This window comes from Caloenas nicobarica, chromosome 15 (genome assembly GCF_036013445.1).
Source record: "Caloenas nicobarica isolate bCalNic1 chromosome 15, bCalNic1.hap1, whole genome shotgun sequence".
Taxonomy (NCBI): domain Eukaryota; kingdom Metazoa; phylum Chordata; class Aves; order Columbiformes; family Columbidae; genus Caloenas; species Caloenas nicobarica.
In genome coordinates, this window is record NC_088259.1 from 8,853,715 (window position 1) to 8,874,953 (window position 21,239).

Genomic DNA, 21,239 nt, shown 5'->3' on the forward strand with positions numbered 1-21,239 from the left:
GTTTATTATTACAAAAAATAGCGGTTTTAAAAAACAAATTAAAACATTTTCTCTTAACAGACTGTCTTCTCAATCCCAGACAGAAAGGCTGTCCCAACGGCATCATCAGAGCTCCCTGGGCTGAGGGAAACACGGAGTGCTGTGCAGGGACATGGACAGAGACCTGGACCCACCAAACACCATCATTTCTGGAAACCAGCGCTGAGGAGACACGGGATGAGACTTTGCCCCACAGCACTTGCGTACCTTCTCATGAAGCCCCCTTGTGCTTGCTGCCCTGAGCCCTCCAGCTCCTGCAGAGCTCAGGAGTTTCCAAGGAGGGAAAATCCACAAAAAGACATTTAAAGCCCTGCAGCAGCATAGTAGGGGCAGCCAGCCCCACCTCATTGACATTTTAAAAACAGGAACAGTACGTTCTGTACTCAGTCTTTGGACAAAAAGATAAAAATCACAGGAGTACCAAAAGGCAGTCGAGACTCACCATCTTGGGATTATCAGTGTTACCAGCACCAAACCGCACTGGGCCACAGGAAGGTATTTAAGCTGCCGTTTCACCATCAAACACTCTCCATGGTTCTCTCTGCCAGGGACCACCCCCCCAGCCAGGGATTCTGCTGTCAGACAGGTTATTTTACAAAGTACAAAACCAAATAAGAAAACAGAAACCACTAACATGGACCTAGGCACGACGTACACCAACCCCACTACCGCTACTTTGAGTCTCAGCTCTACACCAGTTTCATCCCTACCACCCAGCTCCACCTGACACCAACAGCTACAAGCCCCAAATCTCCAACTCTCGACCAGCTGTGACATCTGCCCATGTCCATGCAGATGCTTTCCTCCCATCCCAGACAAGGACAGGGTGAAGAAGCAGCTGCCACATTAAAACCTGCCCCCCAGCACTTCAACAGCACCACTGAAGGGATCCAGGTGCCCCACAGCTCCGCAGTCAAGCAGGACCCAGATCTGACAGGGCAACGGAAACCGAGGCACTGAGGTGATGTGGGCCCAGTAAGGCAACAGTGGCTCTTAATAAAACCCAGGTCTCGTTTCCAGTCTTGAGCTTTACCTTGCACTCCTTTCCAGGGACTGTGATATTCCTGACAATACTTCGTACTTGAAAAGAACTTGTGGTCAGTTTTGGACAAGAAGCTCCCTGACATCTCCAGGTACAATTTAAATTTAACAGAAAAAAAAAATTAAAAATGGAGAAGAGGAATGTAAGCAGCTGCTTCACCATGATTGCTGGCGAACCCCAAACAGTGAGAATGGAGAGCTACATCAACTACCTCTTAAAAACAATACATAGTTTATGGTTTCCTATAAAAGACATGATTCTGCCTGATCTCGTGCTGGAAATACAGAAGTCAGACAGAAGAGTCTAGAAGCGCCTAGAAGCGCCCGTGTGGAGCGCCCATGGGCTGTCGGTGTGCTCCGCGGGCAGGAGAACGCTCAAGACACCAGCTCAGAACCCCGAGAGCTACAGAGTCCTGAGAACTACAGAGCCCACTGCTCTTCTGGTCAGAACTCATCCCGTAACCTTGGGGGGTGGTCCATGCCAAAAAACGAAGAGGGTTTTCCATGCACGTCACGCTCTCTTTTCACAAAAGCAGTAAACGAAGAGACACAGTTCCCAATAAAATGGTCAGACTGGCCAAGAATGTACAAATCGATCTGAGGCACTTCCGGCTGCAGGCTCACGACCCTGATCTGCAGGGAAACGAGGAGAAAAAATAAATCCAGTCACTCGTTATTACAACCGAAATGCCTTGGCATAATACTAGAAATGGGAATATACAACAAAGAGAGAACGGATTCTGTCTTGATTTGCCCTATCGCTCATTTATGAATAGATAAATGTGAAAACAGTTTTGAAAATCACTGAGGTTTACTTAATTGAAGTATTTTTCAATAAGAAATCTACTACCACACAGGATGATGCTCTTCAACCTCTAGGAAAGGAAGAGTTTTACAGTACAATTTTTATGGCTATGAGCAATATTCACTTTGAGATGCCAATATTTGTCTGTGAATAACACATGACACACCTGCCTGCTGTCCGTGGCAGCAATGGGCCACAATGCCAGGGAGGTTTTTATTAAAGCTCTGCTGCTGGAACGGCTTTCAGAAAGACTCACCTTCCCTTGGAAGAACTGCTGTATCTCTGTCGTGTAGGGCTCAGAATCAGTGGCGATATAAACAGATTTGGCTTCAGTCTTCTCCACCCAGAGCTGGAGTGCACGCTGGATCTCACGCAGGTCGGGCAGGCACATGTCCATGGTGAGCGCGGCCGCGGCACTGCGGTCGTAGCCCACGCACTGCGGTGAGGCCATGAAGTGCGGCCCGGCCGTCCCATCCTTCAGCATGTTACAAGCATTTTTCTGTTTGAAAAGGAGAAAATACCACGTTTCAATGGAAACTGTGTGAGAAAACAACCACCACCTCACCAGCTCCCAGCCGCCAGCCCCGCAGCTGCCCCATGCAGGAGCCGTACCCAGTCCGAGCCGATCCGCAGGTGAATCCCCACATAGGGCCGGAGCAGCAGCGAGTGGATATAGGAGTCTCCTTTCTTCACCATCTCATCAGACCACACCACAAACTTCTGGAGGGGACGGTGCTCCTCCAAAACTGGAAACTGGGCTGGAGCCCCAGGTAAGGCCAGTACAGGGTGTTCAGATGGTGAAAACCTACGGGAAAAAATACAGACCGAGACACGAGGTGACCTCGCAGGCACCATCTTGCATAAAGACTGCTGCAAAGGTTCGAATGGAAACCACAAACACCCTGAAATATGCACTATCTACTGCTCCAAATTTACTCAAGATGAATTTTAACTATTTTGCCGCATGAATAGATCATTAAAGCAAAACTCAGGTACTGTGTTTTACCTCAGACCTGGTAACAAATGAATGTGTTATTTGACAGACAAAAAGATCAGAATCTCACACACACAGTGAGGAGAGCTCAAGTTTTCACCCCAGACTAGAGGAATTCTGTCACCCAAACTTAACTGATACCACTAAAGTCACTCATAGCTCTGAAAATGTGAGTTAACCGGCAAAACCCAGTTCATGATCAGCAACCAAGAACCAAATTCTTTTTGAAGAATAACTAAATACACAGACAACAAATACCATTACTAAATATTACTGGCTCAGAAATGAGTCAGCTTAGCCCTAATACTGCTCCAGGAAGAGCATGCTCATGAATGGAAAAAGCATTAAGATTTTTAATTATATTGCTAACTAACCAGTCTCTCTCTCAAATGTAAAGGCTTTGCACAGCAACTAGCACAAATCTTTCCCTGCGTTACTCGCAATGCCCACTGCAGCGTGTCAGCACTTTGCCATCTCCTTGCTACCTTTGGATCCAATGGTCCTTGTATGCAGGACTGAAGGAAATTCCCTTGAAGAGCTCAGACTTATCAAAGTCCACTTGGAACTGATCCCAGAAGGGACCAAATGGATTTCCATCCTGTGAAGGAAAAACATGTGTTCACTCGGCGCACACAAGAGCCTGAGAGGCAGAACCAGCGTGGTCCTGGGGTCCCGAGCTGAAACACTTTTCCCTTACAAGAGAACAGGACGGAATATCACAGCCTGTTTGTCACAGGTCAGCTCTGTGGGAAGGAGACAGGGAAGCACTTAAAGAAATTTAACTGAGAACTAATGCAAAGGCTGTCTTAAAAGAACAGGAACACCACTGGTCTCAAACTTGTATTGAAAACAGGTGGCTTTAAAGCAACTGCTGGGAAACGGGCACAGACCAGCAGGAGAAAAGCTGCAGATCCATTCTTAGAGCGCGAAGTGGTAAAGCTACTCACCCAAATGACTCTCCTGAACCCCAAGCATCTGCTGACAAAGAAAAGCAGCAAACCACACTGATAAAATCATAGAATTGTAGAGTCGTTTTGGTTGGAAGAGACGCTCAACATCATCGAGTTCAACCATAACCCAAGTCTAGCACTAAACCATGTCCCTGAGAAATGTGACAGCAACGCCACAGGGACCGATTTGGGGTGGGTAACTCCTACATTTGCACATCAACGGCGACCTGACCAACTCGGCCATTGGCTCCGCGGTGTGCAGAAGGAACTCACTCACCTTCATGGGACAGGTACTTTTGTCCACGCTTCTCTGAGCCGCCGCCTCGAAGCAATAAGCCACTCGCTCGCCGGGAGGCCAGTGAACAGGGGCCAGCGCCTCCATGAACTGCTCCAGGCTGATCACGCGGTGGTACCGGAGCAGCGGCTCCAGCTTGAAGTGCTCGGTGTACGGGACGTGCAGCTGCGGGCGGCAGCGACCGCCTCACTGCCAGCCCGGCGGACACAGACCCCCCGGGGCCTCCCCCGGGCCCGCACCCCCCGCCCGCCGCCCCCTCCCCTCCCTGGGCTCACGTTGGTGTAGGGCGGGCGGTGGTGCCGGTACTCGATCCACGGCGGCACGGCCAGGGTCCGGTTGATGGCGCGGGCGAAGGCCAAGGCGCCCAGGAAGTGCTCGGCCTGGTTCCCGAACCGGCCTGCGGAGGGGCGAGAGCGGGCTCAGCGGGGCCTCGACCGGGACTCAGCCGGGGCTTCCCCGGGGGTTCCGCCGGGGCTCCGCAGCTGGAGGGCCTCACCCATGCAGGGGCAGTACAGCAAGTAACCGGCCGCGTCCCAGACGGGCCCCGCGGCGCCTCCCGCCGCCATCACCGCGAGCAGCAGAACGACCGGCAGCGCCGCCATGGCGGCCCGGCGGAGGTCAGCGCCAGGCGGCCCCATCCCGGCATGCCCCGGGGCCCGCCGGAACGGCCGCTCTAGCGGGAAGCGGCCACCATCGAGGCGGAAGCGGGAGAGCGACGTCACTCCCACAATGCCCCGCACAATGGGGCCGGCGGGGCCTGGGCCGCAGCCGCGCCCGGCGGGGCCCGGGGGCGCGGGGTGAGTGCGGGAGACGGAGCGGGGGCGGCACCGGAGGGAGGGGGTGAGGGGCGGTGTCACGGCGGCCGCCTCCCCTCGGCGGCGGGGTCCCCTCTGGGAAAAGGGGGGCGTGTGAGGAGGAGGAGGCGGTGGGGGGCGTAGGCCGGGCCCGCCTCTCCCCCTCCCTCCCTCCGGCTGCGCCATGGTAACGGGGGTGGGGGGGCGGCACGTGGGAGCCCCCGGTGGCGGCCGCGGACCCTTCCCGGGGTGGGGAGGGTTCCCGCGTCTCCCCCGGTGCCGACGACGGAGCTGCCGGGGGTCCCGCGGTCACCCTGCCGACGTCCTGAGCTCCGGCCGGGGCGGAGTAGTGTCCCCGGGGGGACTGTGACCGACTGAGGTGTCCGGAGCTGCACAGCCCAGCGGGGTTTTCTCAGCACTGGTACAAACTTCCCCAGCACAGCAGGTGTCCCGGGCTGGTCCAAGCGCTGGGATGTACCAGGTGCGCTCTGAAGCGTTTCCACACAGCGGGGAGTGTTTGGTGGTACCGAGTGACAGTGAACAGGGAGCTCATGCTTTGGAAACCTTCTTTGGGGAACTATTACTAAGAAAACTGAGTTTTTTGAAAGTGCAGAGAGTTTTGTAGTCAGGCATGAACTGTGCTGTTAACCTTCCACTGCTACTGTGTTTCACCGATACTGTGCTTCATGTTTTTTCTCTCCTGTTCCGCAGCTGTCAGTGTCCTAGGACACGCCTTTAGACTTAGACCCATACAGACAGAATCCTTTTTCTTGCAAGAACCTAAACATTTTAAAGGAATGTTAATTAAATTTTGCAATAATTGCTTACAGAGATTAGCAATCTTAACTCATTTGTAGTGAGGTTTCTGGTCTGAAGGCAATAGGAAGTTGATGCCCGTTACGGTTACAGACAGCAAAGTTCAAACTCTGTCTCCTTTCAGGTAGCTGTGAAGCTGGCACGGATGGCAGCCTCTGTCAGAGGGAACGCAGCAACCTCCTTGGCAAAAGCGGCAGAGGCTCCCACAGCGCGTGCACAGCTCTGAAGCAGGAGGTAGAGAACATTTATCTTTTCCGGCACACATCTCGTACAGAGGTGGAACATTCACGGTCTGAGATATCTACAAAGCAGGAATGTTCTGAACCGCGGGCTCCCGCACACCACGGCGGGGGAGCGGCCGTCACGTCGTGCTGGGTTGTACCAAAGTGGCACCTCAGCAGTTCTCGTCCTTTATTGTTCTGCTCCAGCTGAGTAGATTCAGGCTGCGCAAAACTGAATTCTGTTCTTAGTGGACATTTCCAAAGCTCGTAGTGACACATTTTCTTGGAGTCGTCCCATTTCCCGGAGTTTTGCATCCCAAGGGAGCCATTGGCAGCATTGTGAGGAACGTGCAGTTACGGTTATTGTTGTTTCAGCGACTCTCAACGTTCGGCGGTGAACTTTCTTAATGGGGGTGGTTGGTTCCCGCGTAGCTGCACATCCTGCCCACAACGGGCACGCATGTTGGTGCGCAGGCAGGAACTTCCTCTGAAGCAATCATGGAGCGAGAAAGACATTGAGGGGTTGGTGCTATTTTAAGAAGAGTTTCTCAGGCAGCTAAATTCAGTGAAAGAGATATTTTCCGAGGTTTTTATTTCAGCGAACTGTTTACCAGTTTAGGTGTTGGTAGAATCATATAAAAATTCAGTACTTTACCAACAAGACAGACACAACTCAAGAGCAACCTGCTAAGAGAGATGCGTGTAGATTTTCATCAACGTGAAAGCCAGCAGAGCATACACGAGGTATATTTTGCTGAAAATGAAACAGTTTGAGCTTCCATTATCAATGGATGAGAGCGTAAAAGAAAAAAAAATGCTCATTACTGTAGAAAACTTGCTAATCGAGAGAGGCAGAATCTGGCCCACAGTAGAAAAGTGAAAATTCAATGACTAATCACACCCTGAAAAGAAGCAAATTCCTGAAAAAGGTGTGATGTTGCCGATAACAGCAAGTTTTCTTCCCCAGCCCATATATATAATTCAGATTGGTTTGCTAGGAGATGGTCTTACTAGTGCACCAGGTTGGTAGCAGAATAGATGAAAAAAAAAATTGAAGAGAACCTTATTTTCTCTGGGAAGCTTTAGAAGGGAATTCCATGTGAGCAAAGATTGAGAGTGAGTGAGAACAGACTATGAAGAACATGAGAAAAGGGAATGGGAAGCGATCCACAAAACACACGGGGAAAGGTGAGGTATTTAGATCTACAAAGAGACACCAACCTACACAGTTTCAGTAGAAAATTCACATAACCAGTAACACTGGCTCTTAATAATTGCAAAAATTGCAGAAAAAGTTTAACATGGTTTTAATCAGGGAACAGGAGTTAAAAGAACACGTTCTGGAGACGGGAGTTTCCCGTGTCTGTGAACATGTGGCATAAGCATCTTCCCATGTTTTTAATGCTTGTTGAACGCTGATACGTGTTTGTGTGCGAGGTGAAAGACGCAGTGGCTTAACACCAACCTTGTGTGATTTCAGATGAAGAGGGTTTGCTATTGAAGCAGTTTGCTCACAGAGGCTTCCAACAGAAAACTGCACCAGGACACCACCCCAGCAAGACATCCGCAGGCGCGCGTTCCGCTTGACATGGCCGTGTTCTACTAGCCCTGCCATGACAGCATTTTTTCCCAGTGTTCCCAACTGGATTCAAGATGCAAAGCAGGAGGAGGAAGAGACAGGCTGGAAATTAGTCCCCAGACCAAGAGGAGAAGAGACCGGAAGTCAGGGAAAATGCCAGTGTGAAATATCGGAGAGCTCCTTCCCTACTGCGGACAAGCTGAGAACTCACCCGCTCTCTCACCCGGAGCAGAGGCCGTACAACTGCCCGCAGCTGCACTGCGGCAAAGCCTTCGCCTCCAAGTACAAGCTGTACAGGTAGGGAACGGCCGAGCACCTCTGCCCTGCCAGGAGAGGGGAAAACCCCTCCCGGGGCTGCTTTACTTGAATTTCTGAGAAGCTGGAGGAGGGGGAATTGAAGCTGGAGGAGGGGGAATGCCCTGTTACCTTGCAAAGCAGTTCAGTCCCAGGCGTTACCGTACTTGGCATCTCTTTAAGCCCCTTCCTGAGAACCTCAGATAATACTTTATCCTGAGCTGTTTTCTATTTTGCTAAGGAGGAAATTGAGGCAGAAAGTGAAGTTCACAGATGAAAAACAAAATAATAAGCAAGAACAGCATTCACATTTCTGACTTTAATCCCAGGAATATTTCTGTGGCAGCTGTTGTTCTAGCAAGACGAAGTAGAGTGCCTGTTTATGTACTGAAATAGACCCTAGCATAATTAAACTATATGATCACTGAGAACTTGAAACTAGATGAACCAGAGTGTCAGAGTGTAAGATACCAAGGAGAAATCAGTCCACAGTGGCTGTCAACAGACGCTGCCACAGTCTGGTGCCTCCTGATGACACAAAGCTGTCTCACCAGCCAAAAAGCATTTCTTGTCAGAAACTGCGCAGGTTTTCTTTGTCATTTTCCCCCCTGAGAGCCTCAGCAGAGAGAACAGGAGCTGAGCAGACGCTGAGGAACACGCGTATGGAGGTGACGGTGTTCTAGGGAGGACGGGCACTGTGCAGACAGACTCTGTAACTGTTCCGTGAAATGTGCTTCTGCACACATCGTTTAGCGGCAGTAAAATGCCATCTGGGGTTTTTGTGGCATAAAGTATAGAACACAAGGAAAATTTTGAAAAAGTAGCATATGTTCTTTTAGGGGTTGGACGCTGGTCTAAACTTTCCTGCTTTTCTCCCAAAAGGCACATGGCCACGCACTCTGCTCAGAAGCCTCACCAGTGTATGTACTGTGAGAAGATGTTTCACCGGAAGGATCACCTGCGCAACCACCTGCAGACCCACGACCCCAACAAGGAGGCTCTGCACTGTCCTGAGTGTGGCAAGAACTACAACACCAAGCTTGGCTTCAGGCGCCACCTGGCCATGCACGCGGCTGCCAGCGGCGACCTCAGCTGCAAGGTGTGTCTGCAGACATTCGAAAGCACCCAGGTCCTGCTGGAGCACCTCAAAGCTCACTCTAGGCGGGCTTCTGGCGGAGCCAAGGAAAAGAAGCATCCGTGTGACCACTGTGACAGGCGCTTCTACACCCGCAAAGATGTGCGGAGACACTTGGTTGTGCACACGGGGCGGAAGGACTTCTTGTGCCAGTACTGTGCCCAGAGGTTTGGGCGCAAGGATCATCTGACCAGGCACATGAAGAAAAGCCACTCCCAGGAACTGCTGAAGATTAAGACGGAGCCGGTGGACATGCTGGGGCTCCTGAGCTGCAGCTCGTCTGTGGCGGTGAAAGAGGAGCTGAGTCCCGTCCTGTGCATGGCATCCAGAGACGTGATGGGTGGGAAGAGCTTCCCCGGCATGTTACCTGTGGGCATGTACAGCACACACCTCCAAACCGTGCCCAGCTCAGGGATGCCCCATTCGTTGGTTCCTAATTCTCTTCCCATGGGAATGAGCTACCCTCTGGAGTCTTCTCCCATCTCCTCCCCACCACAACCTCCTCCAAAGTATCAGCTTGGATCTACCTCATATTTGCCTGAGAAACTACCCAAAGTAGAGGTGGACAGCTTTCTGTCGGACTTCCCTGGCAGCCTGTCTCTCTCAGCTGGTGAGCCTCAGTCCTCTTCGCCTCAGCCACCCCCCCTGGAGGAGGCTTTGCTTTCCAAGAGCCCTGCGAACCTGTCAGAGGCTCTCTGTGCTGCTAACATGGACTTCTCTCATCTTCTTGGCTTCCTCCCCCTCAATCTTCCTCCTTGCAATCCCCCTGTATCGTCGGGGGGATTGGTCATGGGCTACTCACAGGGGGAGACGCAGCCACTGCTCACCACTTTGCAACATCAACCTCAAGAATCTCCCGGAGCTGGGGCCTCGCTGAACTTTGGGCCCCTTCACTCATTGCCCCCTGTCTTCACCTCCAGCTTGAGCACAACCACGCTGCCACGGTTCCACCAGGCCTTCCAGTAAGCTGAAAACAGTGCTGGAGAACAGATCTTTCAGTCACCCTTTTGCGGAAAGCCTTAAAAACGCACAACTCTTCCTTCCCTTTGGGGTTCAAAAGCTTTGCAAAGCTGTTTCAGACAGGAGGTTTCTGATCTCTGGAGGGAGCACTTGTAGACTGGAACAGCAGATAGCCCTGTGCAAGTCCCAGTCCTGTACAGCGAAAAGATTTCAGCTAATAGACTGGATATATTTTATCTAATTTTTAATCTGTGAATCAGGAGCCGCGCTTAGCACTGACCTTCCCTGAGATCCCGGAGCGATGTTCCTCTTTGGGAAGGGACTGTCCCTGAGAAGGAGTTGAGACTCTTTCATCTTGGGCTAAACTTTTGAAGAGTCCAGCTTCCATTTCATGTTCTCACACTGCAATTCTGGCGAACCAGCCAATACCTCCCCATGGAGAAGGAGAAGCAGTCAGGATTCCCGCTCTGTATGAAGCCAATGGGGAAGGGGCTCCCCTTCCCCACTACCTCTCCCCACCACCTCATACCGCTTTCTCTACCCGACACAGCTTACTCCACATCAGTGTTAAGCACCAAGACCCGTTTACATAGGAAATTCAGAGACATCATTCTTCCTTGCAGAGCCGTTAAACTCATCACAGTGAACATTGTTTACACAGCACAAATCTGTTTCCACCAATACAAACATAGGAGGCACCAGAATACACTGGGTTTACGACTGGTGTAGCTAGAACACTGTTTACACAACGAAGTCAGGTTGCACTGATTTCTCTTCACGTATCATGTTCTTCCCCCATGGGGAAATACACTTTTGCTTTTCGGACCAGTTCAGCCTCTGCCGCCGTAGGCAGCAGCTTCCTGCTGTTCTCTCTGGTTACCCACGTGTCGAGGGGACGGAGCAGCTCCGGCAGCTTTGCTCAGGTTTGCGGTGCGTGGGTAGAGCCCTTTCCGTATCTCCCACAGGCAAACGGGTCGTGCGTCTGTTCTCGAAACCAAAGCGTGTGACAAAGCTGGGTCAGGAGCTGGGGTGGCAGCTGCGAGTCCTGTCACAGCAGGATGGACGAGCTCGGGCTGAGGCTCCTGCGCCGGAGGTTCCTGTGGGATGAGGAACAGAGCACGAGTTTCTAGGTTGTTTTTACCACAACAGTTCAGTGAGGTCAGTACCTTTTGCCTTATCCACAAAGCAGTCTCGAGATTATTTTTACCTCTGTCCTGGGGTGGTAACATCCAGGAATCGGGGGGGAAAAATTGGTCCCAGCTTCACGTACGCTCTGCCAGTGTATTTGAAGCGCTTGCCCCAACACTAATAGTGCTCACAAACACGGAGGGTTTGGGCCCATGGTCACCCCGTCACTGCAGATTTGGGTCCACTGGCCTTTTTGTTGTTCCCTCCTTCTCCAGCTTTGCCTCCCAGAGTTGAAGTCCTGCTTCCCTTGCTCCCTGCCCCACTTCTTAAATTCTTCCACAGACCGTCTGCACTGAGGACAGAGGAGTCACATGCTCAGTGACAGCAGCTGCTGGTGTCACGTAGCATCTGTGTCACCTCCTGCTCTCATTTTCCTGGGCACTTGTACTGCAGATGGCAACGTACGGAGGTCGATCTCACTGTACGTTGGTGCGCATTTATGAAAACAGACGCAGATCTTCGTACCTCAGCATGGAGGAACCATTGTAGGCCAACATAAACCAGGAAATCTCTCAATATTTTTGTCCATAAATCTAGAAAATGCAAAAATCTACCTCTACTCTGTTCTCGCAGCTCCATCAGTGAAGCCAGCTGCTGTCCCCCCTCACCTTCCCAGTACATCCAGTACACCCAGTGCGTATTGCCTTCCACTGAGCCGCTGACCCCACAGCGGGACATCCGCCGTGCCTCGGTCGTTCACAAGCTTGTCCCCCCTCCGTTTTCAAGAATTTTATTTTTAATTTAGCTTAGTAATTCTTCCCAGAATGACTGTTTAGTGATCCACAGATTCTCCAGACCATAGATCAGTTGTTTTAGGTTAGCCAGCAATGCTGCAAGTAATACTTTTGTATCAAAATGTAATATAAGATTTATTTACCTCAGCAATATCCTGTGGCAATGATCCCCGCGTTAAATGCAGTACTTTCTCTTCTCCGTCAGAGTTGCCTTGCGAAACTCACGAGTGCCTTCTTGTTCTCTAACCCAGAAAAGGTAAAGGGGGCATTTCAGCTCAGCTCCTCTTTACCGCCATCGAATACCTCAGGCCTTTCTATTGCTTTGCTCTTTGCAAATTAAAGAGTTTTACACTGTTATTGATGATATGCAAGCCTTATCCCTGTCTTCAGAGGATTTTTTTTTGAGAAATCAATGCTCAGAACTGATCACTTACAGCACATAAGGATTATCAGACTTATGCAATGCCATCATCCACCCTCTGCTGCTGCAGAGCGTTCAGCTCTCTTGCTCTTTGCCTGCATTGTACTCCAACCAGGTGTCAGCACTGGAATTCCTTTAGCAGCAGTAGCTAAACTTAGAGCCAGGCATCTTTTTCCTGCCAGTAGTCTGTCAAAGAATAAATGGAATTCATTTTGCTATTATTTGAATGTGTGATTTGCTTTCCACAGCCATTCTAACAAGCAGAATCATAATAACATTTGTCAATGAAAGTCTAACCCAGCAAAGGGAGCATGTTCAGAGGCAGCTGGAGCTGACACAAGGTATTCGCACTGGAAAATGGATTTGAAGTTCCTGTTCCACAACAAAGCTCATAACGTGCAAGTATTTTGTCAGCCAGTCTAAACTAATAAGGCTGCTTCCATTTGAAATAGTAAAGTAAGGGTGCAATTCACAAAACAAATTATTTCCTGAGGCCAGCTAGCGAACCTGTTCACCTGTTCATAAGAAAAAACTTCGGGCATCTGAGCTGCACGAGTTGGGAGCCTGAGTTCATGAGGAGCCACATACTGGGCGGTTGTGAACATGGGCAGCAGGCGGCTCAGCCAAGCTCCCGATGCAGCTCCCTCGCCCTGCAAGGAGGTGATGGGGCAGCACAGCCCGGAGAGCTGCTCTGGCGGGTATGGACGGGAAGGAACGGAGCCGCTGGGCTGGTTATGGGCTATAACAACCCAGTGTCATCCCAGAGGGGTTTGGTCTGTTTTTTGGTTTAAGTCAAGGTTTAGGGGTGTATAAGCAAACATGCTGCTTTCTCCCCCAATGCCATTATTAACTCAGGGAACACGAGACTGTGGGACAAGCAGTGACATCAGCATTGGGGATCACCGGGGAGCACGGGCAGGACTGTGGGTACAGGAGTCAGCTGAGACATATACACATTATACCATCTTGGGAGGCACAAAAAGCCCAAGAGGAGCAGCCACAGCAAAGAATTGGTCAGGAGAGTTTAGTTAAGTAAAGAAACATTTTAAAGTGTGGCTGACTCAGGGAGTTCAAGCCCTGTAGGAACTGTGCAGACTGTGAAGGACAGGATGTGAACACGCCAGTGACTATAAATTAGACCCGAGATTCTTCAAAGGACAAGGACACAACATCCCAGTGGAAAGAAGAACGATTGCGGCTCGCTCGTTAGAAACATGCAGGCCAAGGCAGCTCCTGGCAGCAGAGGCCTCCCTGGCTCCCATCTCTGGAGCTGTGCAAAACTCTGAAGATCTTTTTCCCCATGGGATTACAACTCACTCAAAATGCATGTGTACGAAGGAACTACATGTTAACATGCATTTTCTTCCACTGAATTTCCCTTGACAGAATATCCACGCTCGGCATTTTGACAGACCTGTTCAGCAGCCTAACGATAGTGCCTGCTCTTCAGCCTCGGTGTTGAAAAGCGGTGTCACTTCAGCGGGAATCCCTTTGTTCCCTCCGGTACATTGATGATTTCAGTACTTTTGTTGGGAGCCCAGCTCTTTGTTCTTTAATTCTTTCCTTGCTGACAGGTGAACAGCAGCTGCTTGGAAGATTTCCTTCAGTTCACTGGAAAAGCCCCATTTTCTTTCTCTACCCTTGCATCACCTTTGCTATCTGGACAGAATAACCCTGCAGAGGCATTTGCTACTGCCTGCAATTAAAATTTCCACCAAGAGATCTTCAAAGATGCTCTCCCCATCACCCTGTTGTCTCGCTGGTCCTCTCCAATCCCTGTTCCTCAGGATCACTGGATCCTCCCTCAGGTGCCTATTTTCAGTTAATTGCCAAGAGTGAAGTGGATGAACAGCTCAAACAGAACCACTTCATTAAAACTTTACGGGTTTCCATCTGTTATCCAAGATTTGCTTCTTTTCCATAACTTGTTCTTGTATTTTTCCTGATTCTCGGCGATGGGCATCGCCGCCTGAAGCTGTGACTCCAACCCTGCCCAATGCCTGCTCGGAGTGTCAGTTTGGTTCAGCTTGGGCTGCTGGGCCGGGACTCGGGCAACCCAGACAGTTGTCACTCGTCTCGCTGGCCCCTCTCGCCCTGGCTGTGCCCGGTTCCCCATAACGCCGTGGCCATGCTAAGCTGCCAAGAAATGCACCGGTCCAGACACAGCTTCCTTAGAGGGCCGCTACATCCCGCTCCTCTCCCGTCCCCACCACCACATCCCTGGTGTTAGCAAACCCCGCTCAGGTTCTGCTGTCTCCACCACACCATTCACCACACCGGGCTCCCCCGGTCTGTGACCTGCTCACATCATCCCACTGAGGAACGGGATCCTGGAGGAATCCTGCCACATGTTTCAGCCATTCTGGAGCTCCCAGAAAGGAGTTTTCCCAAAGCGCCGCCTCAGCAGCTCCTGCCTGCCCCGCACCAGAGCCGTCCCCACGCGCTCACAGAGCCCTCACCACAAGGTGCGTTGGGTGCGCACAGAGATGGGTCCAGCAGAAACGGAACTGGCGACCAGAAGACAATACCTGGAAAACAGATCACGTTCTGCTTCTCATTAATCTACATCACAGGGTTAGCTTGGCTTTCCCACCAAAAGTACATTTGATTTCTTAAATGCACAGCTGGGCTTGCAGAGGCTGTAGCACCTTCCTTGCCATGTGCTCGCAGCTGGAGAGGGTCTGCAGTCGCCTTTTCCACCAGTGCCTGAACACCAGCACATACAAACAATGTATGTGATGAGGCAGCTCCTCAGTGCTGGGAGATCACAGTGACAAGGAATGTTACAGGCATTGCAAAAGAGAAAGAACAGGAAATTCAGAATCTTTTTTTTAATTACTATTGAATAGGTCAGCTCTCCATTTTCACTTAGGGGAACAATCCTCAACACAAACGTGTCTTGTTAAAAGGCAACCATCCCTCATTTGATCAGCCACTTTCTCCCCATCCATCTCACACACCAGGTCCTTTGACACTGCTATGCAAGTGCACAACAGCTCGGATGCAGAAAGTGCCAAGGTGACAAGGGACAGAAGCAGCGTCCTGGGGAACCGCTCATGTTCCAGCTCTACAGCCCGTTCTCTGTGGCTCAGGGGCTTGCACTGGAAGGTGCTGCAGAAGCTTCTGGTTATGAGAACCTGCTCCTGGCACTGGGTCTGCCACCACCACAGCGCTGGCTCCAAAGCTGCCACGTCCCGCTGCCAGGGAAAGGCTTTGGGGTCCCGCAGCCCCGGGAGCTGAGGGGACACGGGGGTCCCACTGGGGCTGCCGTTCCTGTCCAACCTCCCTCCCCGCAGCTGCCTCAGCTAGAAACTCCCCATTGTTAAAGCTCAACTGGTTTTCTAAAAAGACACTTTCTAGCACTTTTACACACAGTGAATAATCTCTTTTAAAGGAGTATTTTGGGGGCTGTAAACAAGGTTTTTAAATGGTAAAAATACTAAGTGCCACTAGGAAATGTCAATTTCATCACTAAAATTAGCTCTTTCATTGTCTTGCAAAATGAAATGCAGGTTGAAAGCATTTTTTATAATGAAGTTGTTATTAAAAACTTTGAACTATCTGCCCTGGGTGTCTTCTTAGAGGGGAATGGGGTTTTTATTTAGGTTTTAAGCAAAGACAGAATCATAAGGCAAGTCAAAGACCTCACTTCCCCACATGAATCCACACAAACCTTTAAGGTTTTTTCAAGCAAAGAATTAGAGCCAAATACAGAACACTGCACCTTGCTGGGGATGTAGCAACAGCCAATACCATTATATAGAACATTTGTCAGGCAGAGCATTCTGGTTGCTTGGTTTCACTACAATTAACAGCCTGTGTGGAAGCTTTGCAGGCGGGTCTGGCCCCCCCGGCCCTCCAGGCACCCCCACAGTTCCGCTGCCCTGGCTGCACACCCAGCAGAGCCAGAACCAAAGCAAGAGCTGGAGCTGCGGCCGCCCGCTGACACTGGCAGCGTTTAGCGGATGAAAAAGGGGGAAGAGCATCCTGCGCTCTGGGGAATTGCTGTGCAGCACATGGGTCACCAGCTGACAGCCATCAGCAGCGCTCAGGTACTTTTCTAGGTATGATCTCCTTGTTGCTCTTAATGCAGCCGCTGGTACAAGGTGGCAATTCCTCAGCAGCACCTTCCTCAGGGCAGAGGGCTACGGGGGACACAGCTATGGGGGGACACAGCAGGACATGGCTATGGGAGACACGGCTACAAGGGGACCTGGCTACAGCAGAGCAGTTCTGCTAGTCCACCAAAAACTGAGAAACAAGTTCAGCCCAGATTTTCCTGTTGGCAGAGCTGAAGGCTCCCTTTGCCTTTTTTAATGGGATAAAGGCCAATTCTGGTGATTCCCGAGTTTTGATTGAAGTGTTTTCCTGCTTTGGTCTCAGCCCCGGCTCAGGGTCAGAGCCCTTCAGCAGCCCCAGCACTGGCACAGCCCCAATACCCGTCCCCAGCCGCAGCTACACACCCACCACTCTGCCAGGCACAGCACCGCGAGAAAAGCCAATTGCCCCCGTCCCAGGTCAGCATCGTGATGGCCGTTTGCTGCTCTCCTGCCACGCACAGCCCATCAGAAAACCCCTTTGCTGCTCTCCTGCCACGCACAGCCCGGCAGAACCCCCAGCCCTGGGAGAGCTCAAGCTGGAGCCAGCGAGGACGGTTCGGCTCCCGCAGCACCAGCACAGACCCGCCGAGGGGGGAACGGCGGCTCCTTCCCCGCTGCGCTCACCTTGTGCCCCCGCAGATTCACCGAACGCCCCCAGCCCGTCCTGCCACTCTGACCATCAGCACCACCCAAGGCAAACAGCACATTGCACACACAAGAGCCGAGTTGTTGAAGTCGCCTTCCCATGCAGCACACAAGAGCAGTACAGCGAGAGATAAATCCATGAGATCAGTGAGAAATGTCTGACCGGTCGCATTTTAATTACAATATACTGGAGTATTCAGACGTGCCACACTGGGACAAACTTGCTGCTCAGTTGAGTTTACCAGGAGAAAAATACCACAAAGAAAACCACGGTGTATTCCCAGCCCTGCATCTGACTGACACCACACGCCAAACACCATGCGGGTGTCACACAGGCTGAGTGTCAGGAAAAGAAAATTGGAAGGGGTGGCTCAGGAGAACGCAGGAGAGCAGGACAACAGGACAATGGCAGATTTATTTACAATAGGACACAAAGAATACATACATTAACTAAAAATTACAAAGAATACAGAGAAAACCCTTTGGGGAAGGGCAAGAAATCAATGCCGGCTGAGCCTCTCCAGCGGGGTGGGGCAAGAAAATACTGAAAAAATAAAAAATTTAAAAAAAAAAAAAAATCAACAACAACAAAAAAAGTATCAACCCAAATCTCTGAGCAGGATCTAAAAGCAGAACCGAGGCAGGACTCCACGCACCCTCCACTCCCTGTGTCCAGCCCCGACTCCTGCCTGGTGAGATTTGGCATTGGTGTGGCTGCAGGAGCTGCCAGGCCTGGCTGGAGAGACGCAGCGTGAGCGCGGCCACGGGGATGGCAGGACCCTGTCGGGGACATGGGGAGGTCAGGACCCCACGGGGGACAGCCATGGGAAGAGACGGGTCCTGAACGGGGACCTGGTGGAAACTCTTATGGCAACTGGGGTTAAAGGCCCAAACCCCATGTCAGTGCTGGTGCCAGGGAGGGCTCTGGGCTGGGACAGTGTCACCTGTGGCAGCTGCTCATTTAGAGACCTTGCTGCTTGCAAAAAAAGAAAACTTTTCACAGATCTCACAAAAAACCCACCCCTCCCCTGCAGCCGACTGAATGCAGCTGGTCTGGGGCTAGAAGGAGCCTTTGCTGTGGAGCCTTCTCACTGGTAAACTTCATTGAAACAACCAAAATAATAAAAAACTTAAACCTCTTTTAAAAAGAGCTTCCCATGGGCTGATTCAGGCAGCAAGCCACAGAAAAAGCAGAGCCCGCTGCAGAGGAGCCCACATCAGCTTACCCGAGGGCTTGAACTGTTCTGCGGAGAACAAAACACAGCTCTGGAGTGCACGCTCCTGTTCCCTGGAGGTAGAGACGTCTGAGAGGAGCAGCGTGAGCAGCTGGAGCGCAGGGCAGCTGGCGGTGAGAACCCCTGGGCCGCCCGCTCTCCCCAGCCCTCCCGCACCCCTTATGGGGCTCAGCCCCAACACCAGCAGGTGGCTCGGCACCAAGGCCGCGGCACCGCAGCCTTCCCCGCGCAGGGCTCCGCGCCATCCCGGCAGGTTCCCGTCCCATCAGGAAACCTCCTGTCCCACGGCCTCACACAGCTGGAGCAGAGCTATTGGCAGAACAAATGCTCTGAGTTACCTCGTGCATCCTTCCAGTCGTATATTCCAGCACAATCATGCCGCTTCCACCAGAACATGACGTCCCGCTACACCTTCCGAAAGGGGAAATCCCACCCGCCCGCAGCCCTTCCAGGGAGGCGTCCAAGGCGCCCGCGCTGTCTGAGGCTGGAGGGAGGGAGACGCGAGGCCAAGGGCTGCGGTTCTCGAGCTCTGTCAGGGTGAATTGCATGTCCCAGGCTCCGAATGGCACCTCCAGCGACGTGTAAACAAGCCAAAGCCAGGACTCCCGCAGGCAGAAATCCCGCTGGGCGAGCACTCAGGTTCCTTTTGCCACAGTCAAGCTCCCTCTTCCGTGCAGACGTGAAGGCAGGAAAGTAAACCCAAGAGTCTGAAGAGTCTCCCTGAATCCCAGAGCACCCTTGGGGCTGGAAGAAAACATTTTCACAAGCATTTCCACTGTGCTCTCAAATCCATTCGTCATCAACATGAAAAAAAAAAAAGGATGAATTAGCAAAAAGGGGGTTTACTTATACAGAGGGACATTTCTCTGCTAAAAAACTCCCTCAAATATGGAAGAGGATAATAAAGTTAAAACGTAAGGTATCTACAGACCCCTTTTCCCCCCGGAAGTAGCCCAGAATCCATGTACACTGTGCCAAAGTTACATTCCAAAACAAGGAGTTATTTATTTCTCTTGTCGTTCTCCCATGATTTTGTTTCCTCAAAAGAGCTGGAGAAGCCGTCCCCGTCGCTCCTGGGAGGACACGCATTCAGAGGTCTCTATTTCTGCTGGCTCTGTGCATCCTCAGTCTATTTTCACTGCAGCATAGATTTTCCGAACGAACATGTAGGCTGCATAGAAGCCAATGGTGCCAGTGAGGAGCCAGAAGGACAAGACCATAAGGGCGGTGTAGCCAAAGTATAGTAAGGAGGGAATGAACTCAACAATATCCAGCTGAAATAGAGAAAAAAAAAAAAACAAACCAAAACACAAAAAACCAAAATCAAGTACAGAGGTAACAAGAGTTGGCTCCCCAAACCTTGGCAAAGGGAAGAAAACCTCCACTTGGGTCATTTTTGCCCAGCTGAAGAGAGATCCCCTTGGAGGGCGGTCAGGGAGCACCACTCGGCAGCGGTAATGCCCATGGGGCCTCGGGCACCCACACCCTTCCCTCCCGGGTGACACGGGGACAGAAGGGAGCAGGTGGGTCCCACCATTTCCCTTCCCAAATCCAACAGTCTCCTCTGGAAAGGCAGCACTTCCATACAGAAGGAATAACAATACCTTGTTCACAAAGTAGAAGATGGCGTAGATGAGCACGTAGAAGGCAGATCCTCCAGACACCAGGAAGGTTCTCCACCACCAGCGGTAATCCTGACAGGAAAAAGCCTCAGCGTTATCCCAGGACTTCCTTTTCCTGCCTCGCTGTCTCCGGGAGCTGTGAACTGGCTGGGGCAGGGTGAACACCACCCATTTTCTTTCTAAGGAAAACCACAGTTTGGGGCTGGGCAGCTCTTTTGTCACAGAGGCATTTCCAACCAAAGAGGATGAAAAGGTGACACTGAGGCAAAGCCAGGTGGTTATCAGAGCACCCGCTACCGAAGAACACGGCTCAGCCTCTGGCTCTGCGTTTCGTTTTGTGCGTGGATGGAATGAAATAGTTTCTTTGGGAAGAGGCATCAGCTCAAAATGCTCTGCTCCCAACAGAGTTTCTGGTACAAAACCACAGTTCCCAGCCTAGCAAATAATCAAGTAGCTGCAATTCTGCATGAAGTCAAGGGGTGGTCAGGAGTGATCACTGGTGCAGCTGGGCCATGCTGGATTTCTGCCGAGCAGCAGCAATGTGAGCTGTGCTGCTCCAGGGGCAAGTGTGCACCCTCAGCTACTGAACTGACACACGTGGAAATCTCACCTCAGCGCAGAGCTGGAAGTACACCATGACAATGCTGATTTGGGAGCACGATACCACCAGGATTATAAACACCAAGAAGAGAAAACCGAAAAGGTAATAGAACTGGTTCTCCCAGATTGCCTGAAACAAAGACACGGCATAAATTTGTTTCGATGCTACTGTGATCAATCAGCAAATGGAAGACTAACTCCTAGCAGCCAACCCAAAGAAAAATGAGGGGCCCCCTCCTCAACAGAACATTACAGTAAAGCTTTTCTCTTTCCCACCATCCTTCCCAAGACTGAGGAGTGTCCCTCAGACATCTCCAGGTGTGTGCAGCAAGGGACAGGCTGAGAAGACCCCAGCCCAGCACCCTCTGGAAACACCCCAGGGCTTGAGGGACCCTGCCAGCCCCTCCGCAGGGACAGGGGACCCTGCCGGCCCCTCCGCAGGGACAGGGGCACGAGGCTGCTCCCGCAGAGGCCTCTCCCTTTCCAAAGCTTTGGCATATGAGGAATCCTATTCAGAAGTGAAGTGGGTTAAACGCTTACACTGAAAATGAAGAACAATTCAATGAACATCGCTCCAAAAGGCAGAATACCAGCCATGAGAATCCTATAGAGCGAGAAAGAAATATCATAAGCAGCACAATATAACTTGTCTGACCATTAGAAGTCCCTTGTAACCACACAGAGCATCCTTAACAAAAGCTCTACAGCTCCAGGTTACTAGAATAAACTTCACACAGTAAATGGCATGGCTGCTCCCCACTGTTGAGCACA

General features: G+C 51.3%; 3 protein-coding genes across 6 annotated transcripts in view; 1 reads left to right on the forward strand and 2 right to left on the reverse strand.

The window, feature by feature from the left end:
* Nucleotides 1-4,828, reverse strand: POFUT1 (protein O-fucosyltransferase 1). The gene is made up of 7 exons (XM_065646005.1): nt 4,621-4,828; nt 4,400-4,521; nt 4,107-4,289; nt 3,365-3,477; nt 2,498-2,690; nt 2,142-2,384; nt 1-1,713 (listed from the first exon to the last, which is right to left on the reverse strand). Exons 1-7 carry the CDS (start codon nt 4,760-4,762, stop codon nt 1,525-1,527), a joined length of 1,185 nt encoding a protein of 394 aa, XP_065502077.1. The 5' UTR covers nt 4,763-4,828; the 3' UTR covers nt 1-1,524.
* PLAGL2 (PLAG1 like zinc finger 2) lies at nt 4,826-12,444 on the forward strand. Of its 3 annotated transcripts, none has more exons than XM_065646003.1 (4): nt 4,826-4,921; nt 5,859-5,968; nt 7,436-7,831; nt 8,711-12,444. In XM_065646003.1, exons 3-4 carry the CDS (start codon nt 7,569-7,571, stop codon nt 9,927-9,929), a joined length of 1,482 nt encoding a protein of 493 aa, XP_065502075.1. In that variant the 5' UTR covers nt 4,826-4,921; nt 5,859-5,968; nt 7,436-7,568; the 3' UTR covers nt 9,930-12,444. The 3 variants fall into 3 exon arrangements, with proteins under 3 accessions (XP_065502075.1, XP_065502074.1, XP_065502076.1); XM_065646002.1 differs by having other exon boundaries at nt 5,863-5,968; XM_065646004.1 differs by lacking the exon at nt 5,859-5,968.
* Nucleotides 12,384-21,239, reverse strand: part of TM9SF4 (transmembrane 9 superfamily member 4) — a 20,910-nt gene continuing 12,054 nt past the window's right edge. Inside the window, exons 15-19 of one of the 2 annotated variants that reach the window (XR_010607062.1) lie at nt 21,009-21,072; nt 20,479-20,598; nt 19,851-19,940; nt 18,238-19,520; nt 12,384-12,452 (exon numbers count right to left, since the gene is read on the reverse strand). Coding sequence is in view for 1 of the 2 variants with exons in the window: in XM_065646000.1 (XP_065502072.1) it covers nt 19,371-19,520; nt 19,851-19,940; nt 20,479-20,598; nt 21,009-21,072 (424 nt within the window). In the remaining variant the exon portion in view is untranslated. Of the gene's footprint in view, nt 12,453-17,206; nt 19,521-19,850; nt 19,941-20,478; nt 20,599-21,008; nt 21,073-21,239 lie in introns of those variants that run through there. The other variant, XM_065646000.1, reaches the window with a different exon arrangement.

What these genes read in the sequence shown, in the direction of transcription:
- PLAGL2 (XM_065646003.1), top strand. Translation starts at nt 7,569, where the DNA reads ATGACAGCATTTTTTCCCAGTGTTCCCAACTGGATTCAAGATGCAAAG. An exon ending in TCCAAGTACAAGCTGTACAG is followed by an intron (nt 7,832 to 8,710) that starts GTAGGGAACGGC and finishes TTCTCCCAAAAG; the next exon opens with GCACATGGCCACGCACTCTG.
- POFUT1 (XM_065646005.1), bottom strand. Translation starts at nt 4,762, where the DNA reads ATGGGGCCGCCTGGCGCTGACCTCCGCCGGGCCGCCATGGCGGCGCTG. An exon ending in GCTGTACTGCCCCTGCATGG is followed by an intron (nt 4,522 to 4,620) that starts GTGAGGCCCTCC and finishes GCCCCTCCGCAG; the next exon opens with GCCGGTTCGGGAACCAGGCC. An exon ending in AGCAGTTCTTCCAAGGGAAG is followed by an intron (nt 1,714 to 2,141) that starts GTGAGTCTTTCT and finishes GTTTCCCTGCAG; the next exon opens with ATCAGGGTCGTGAGCCTGCA.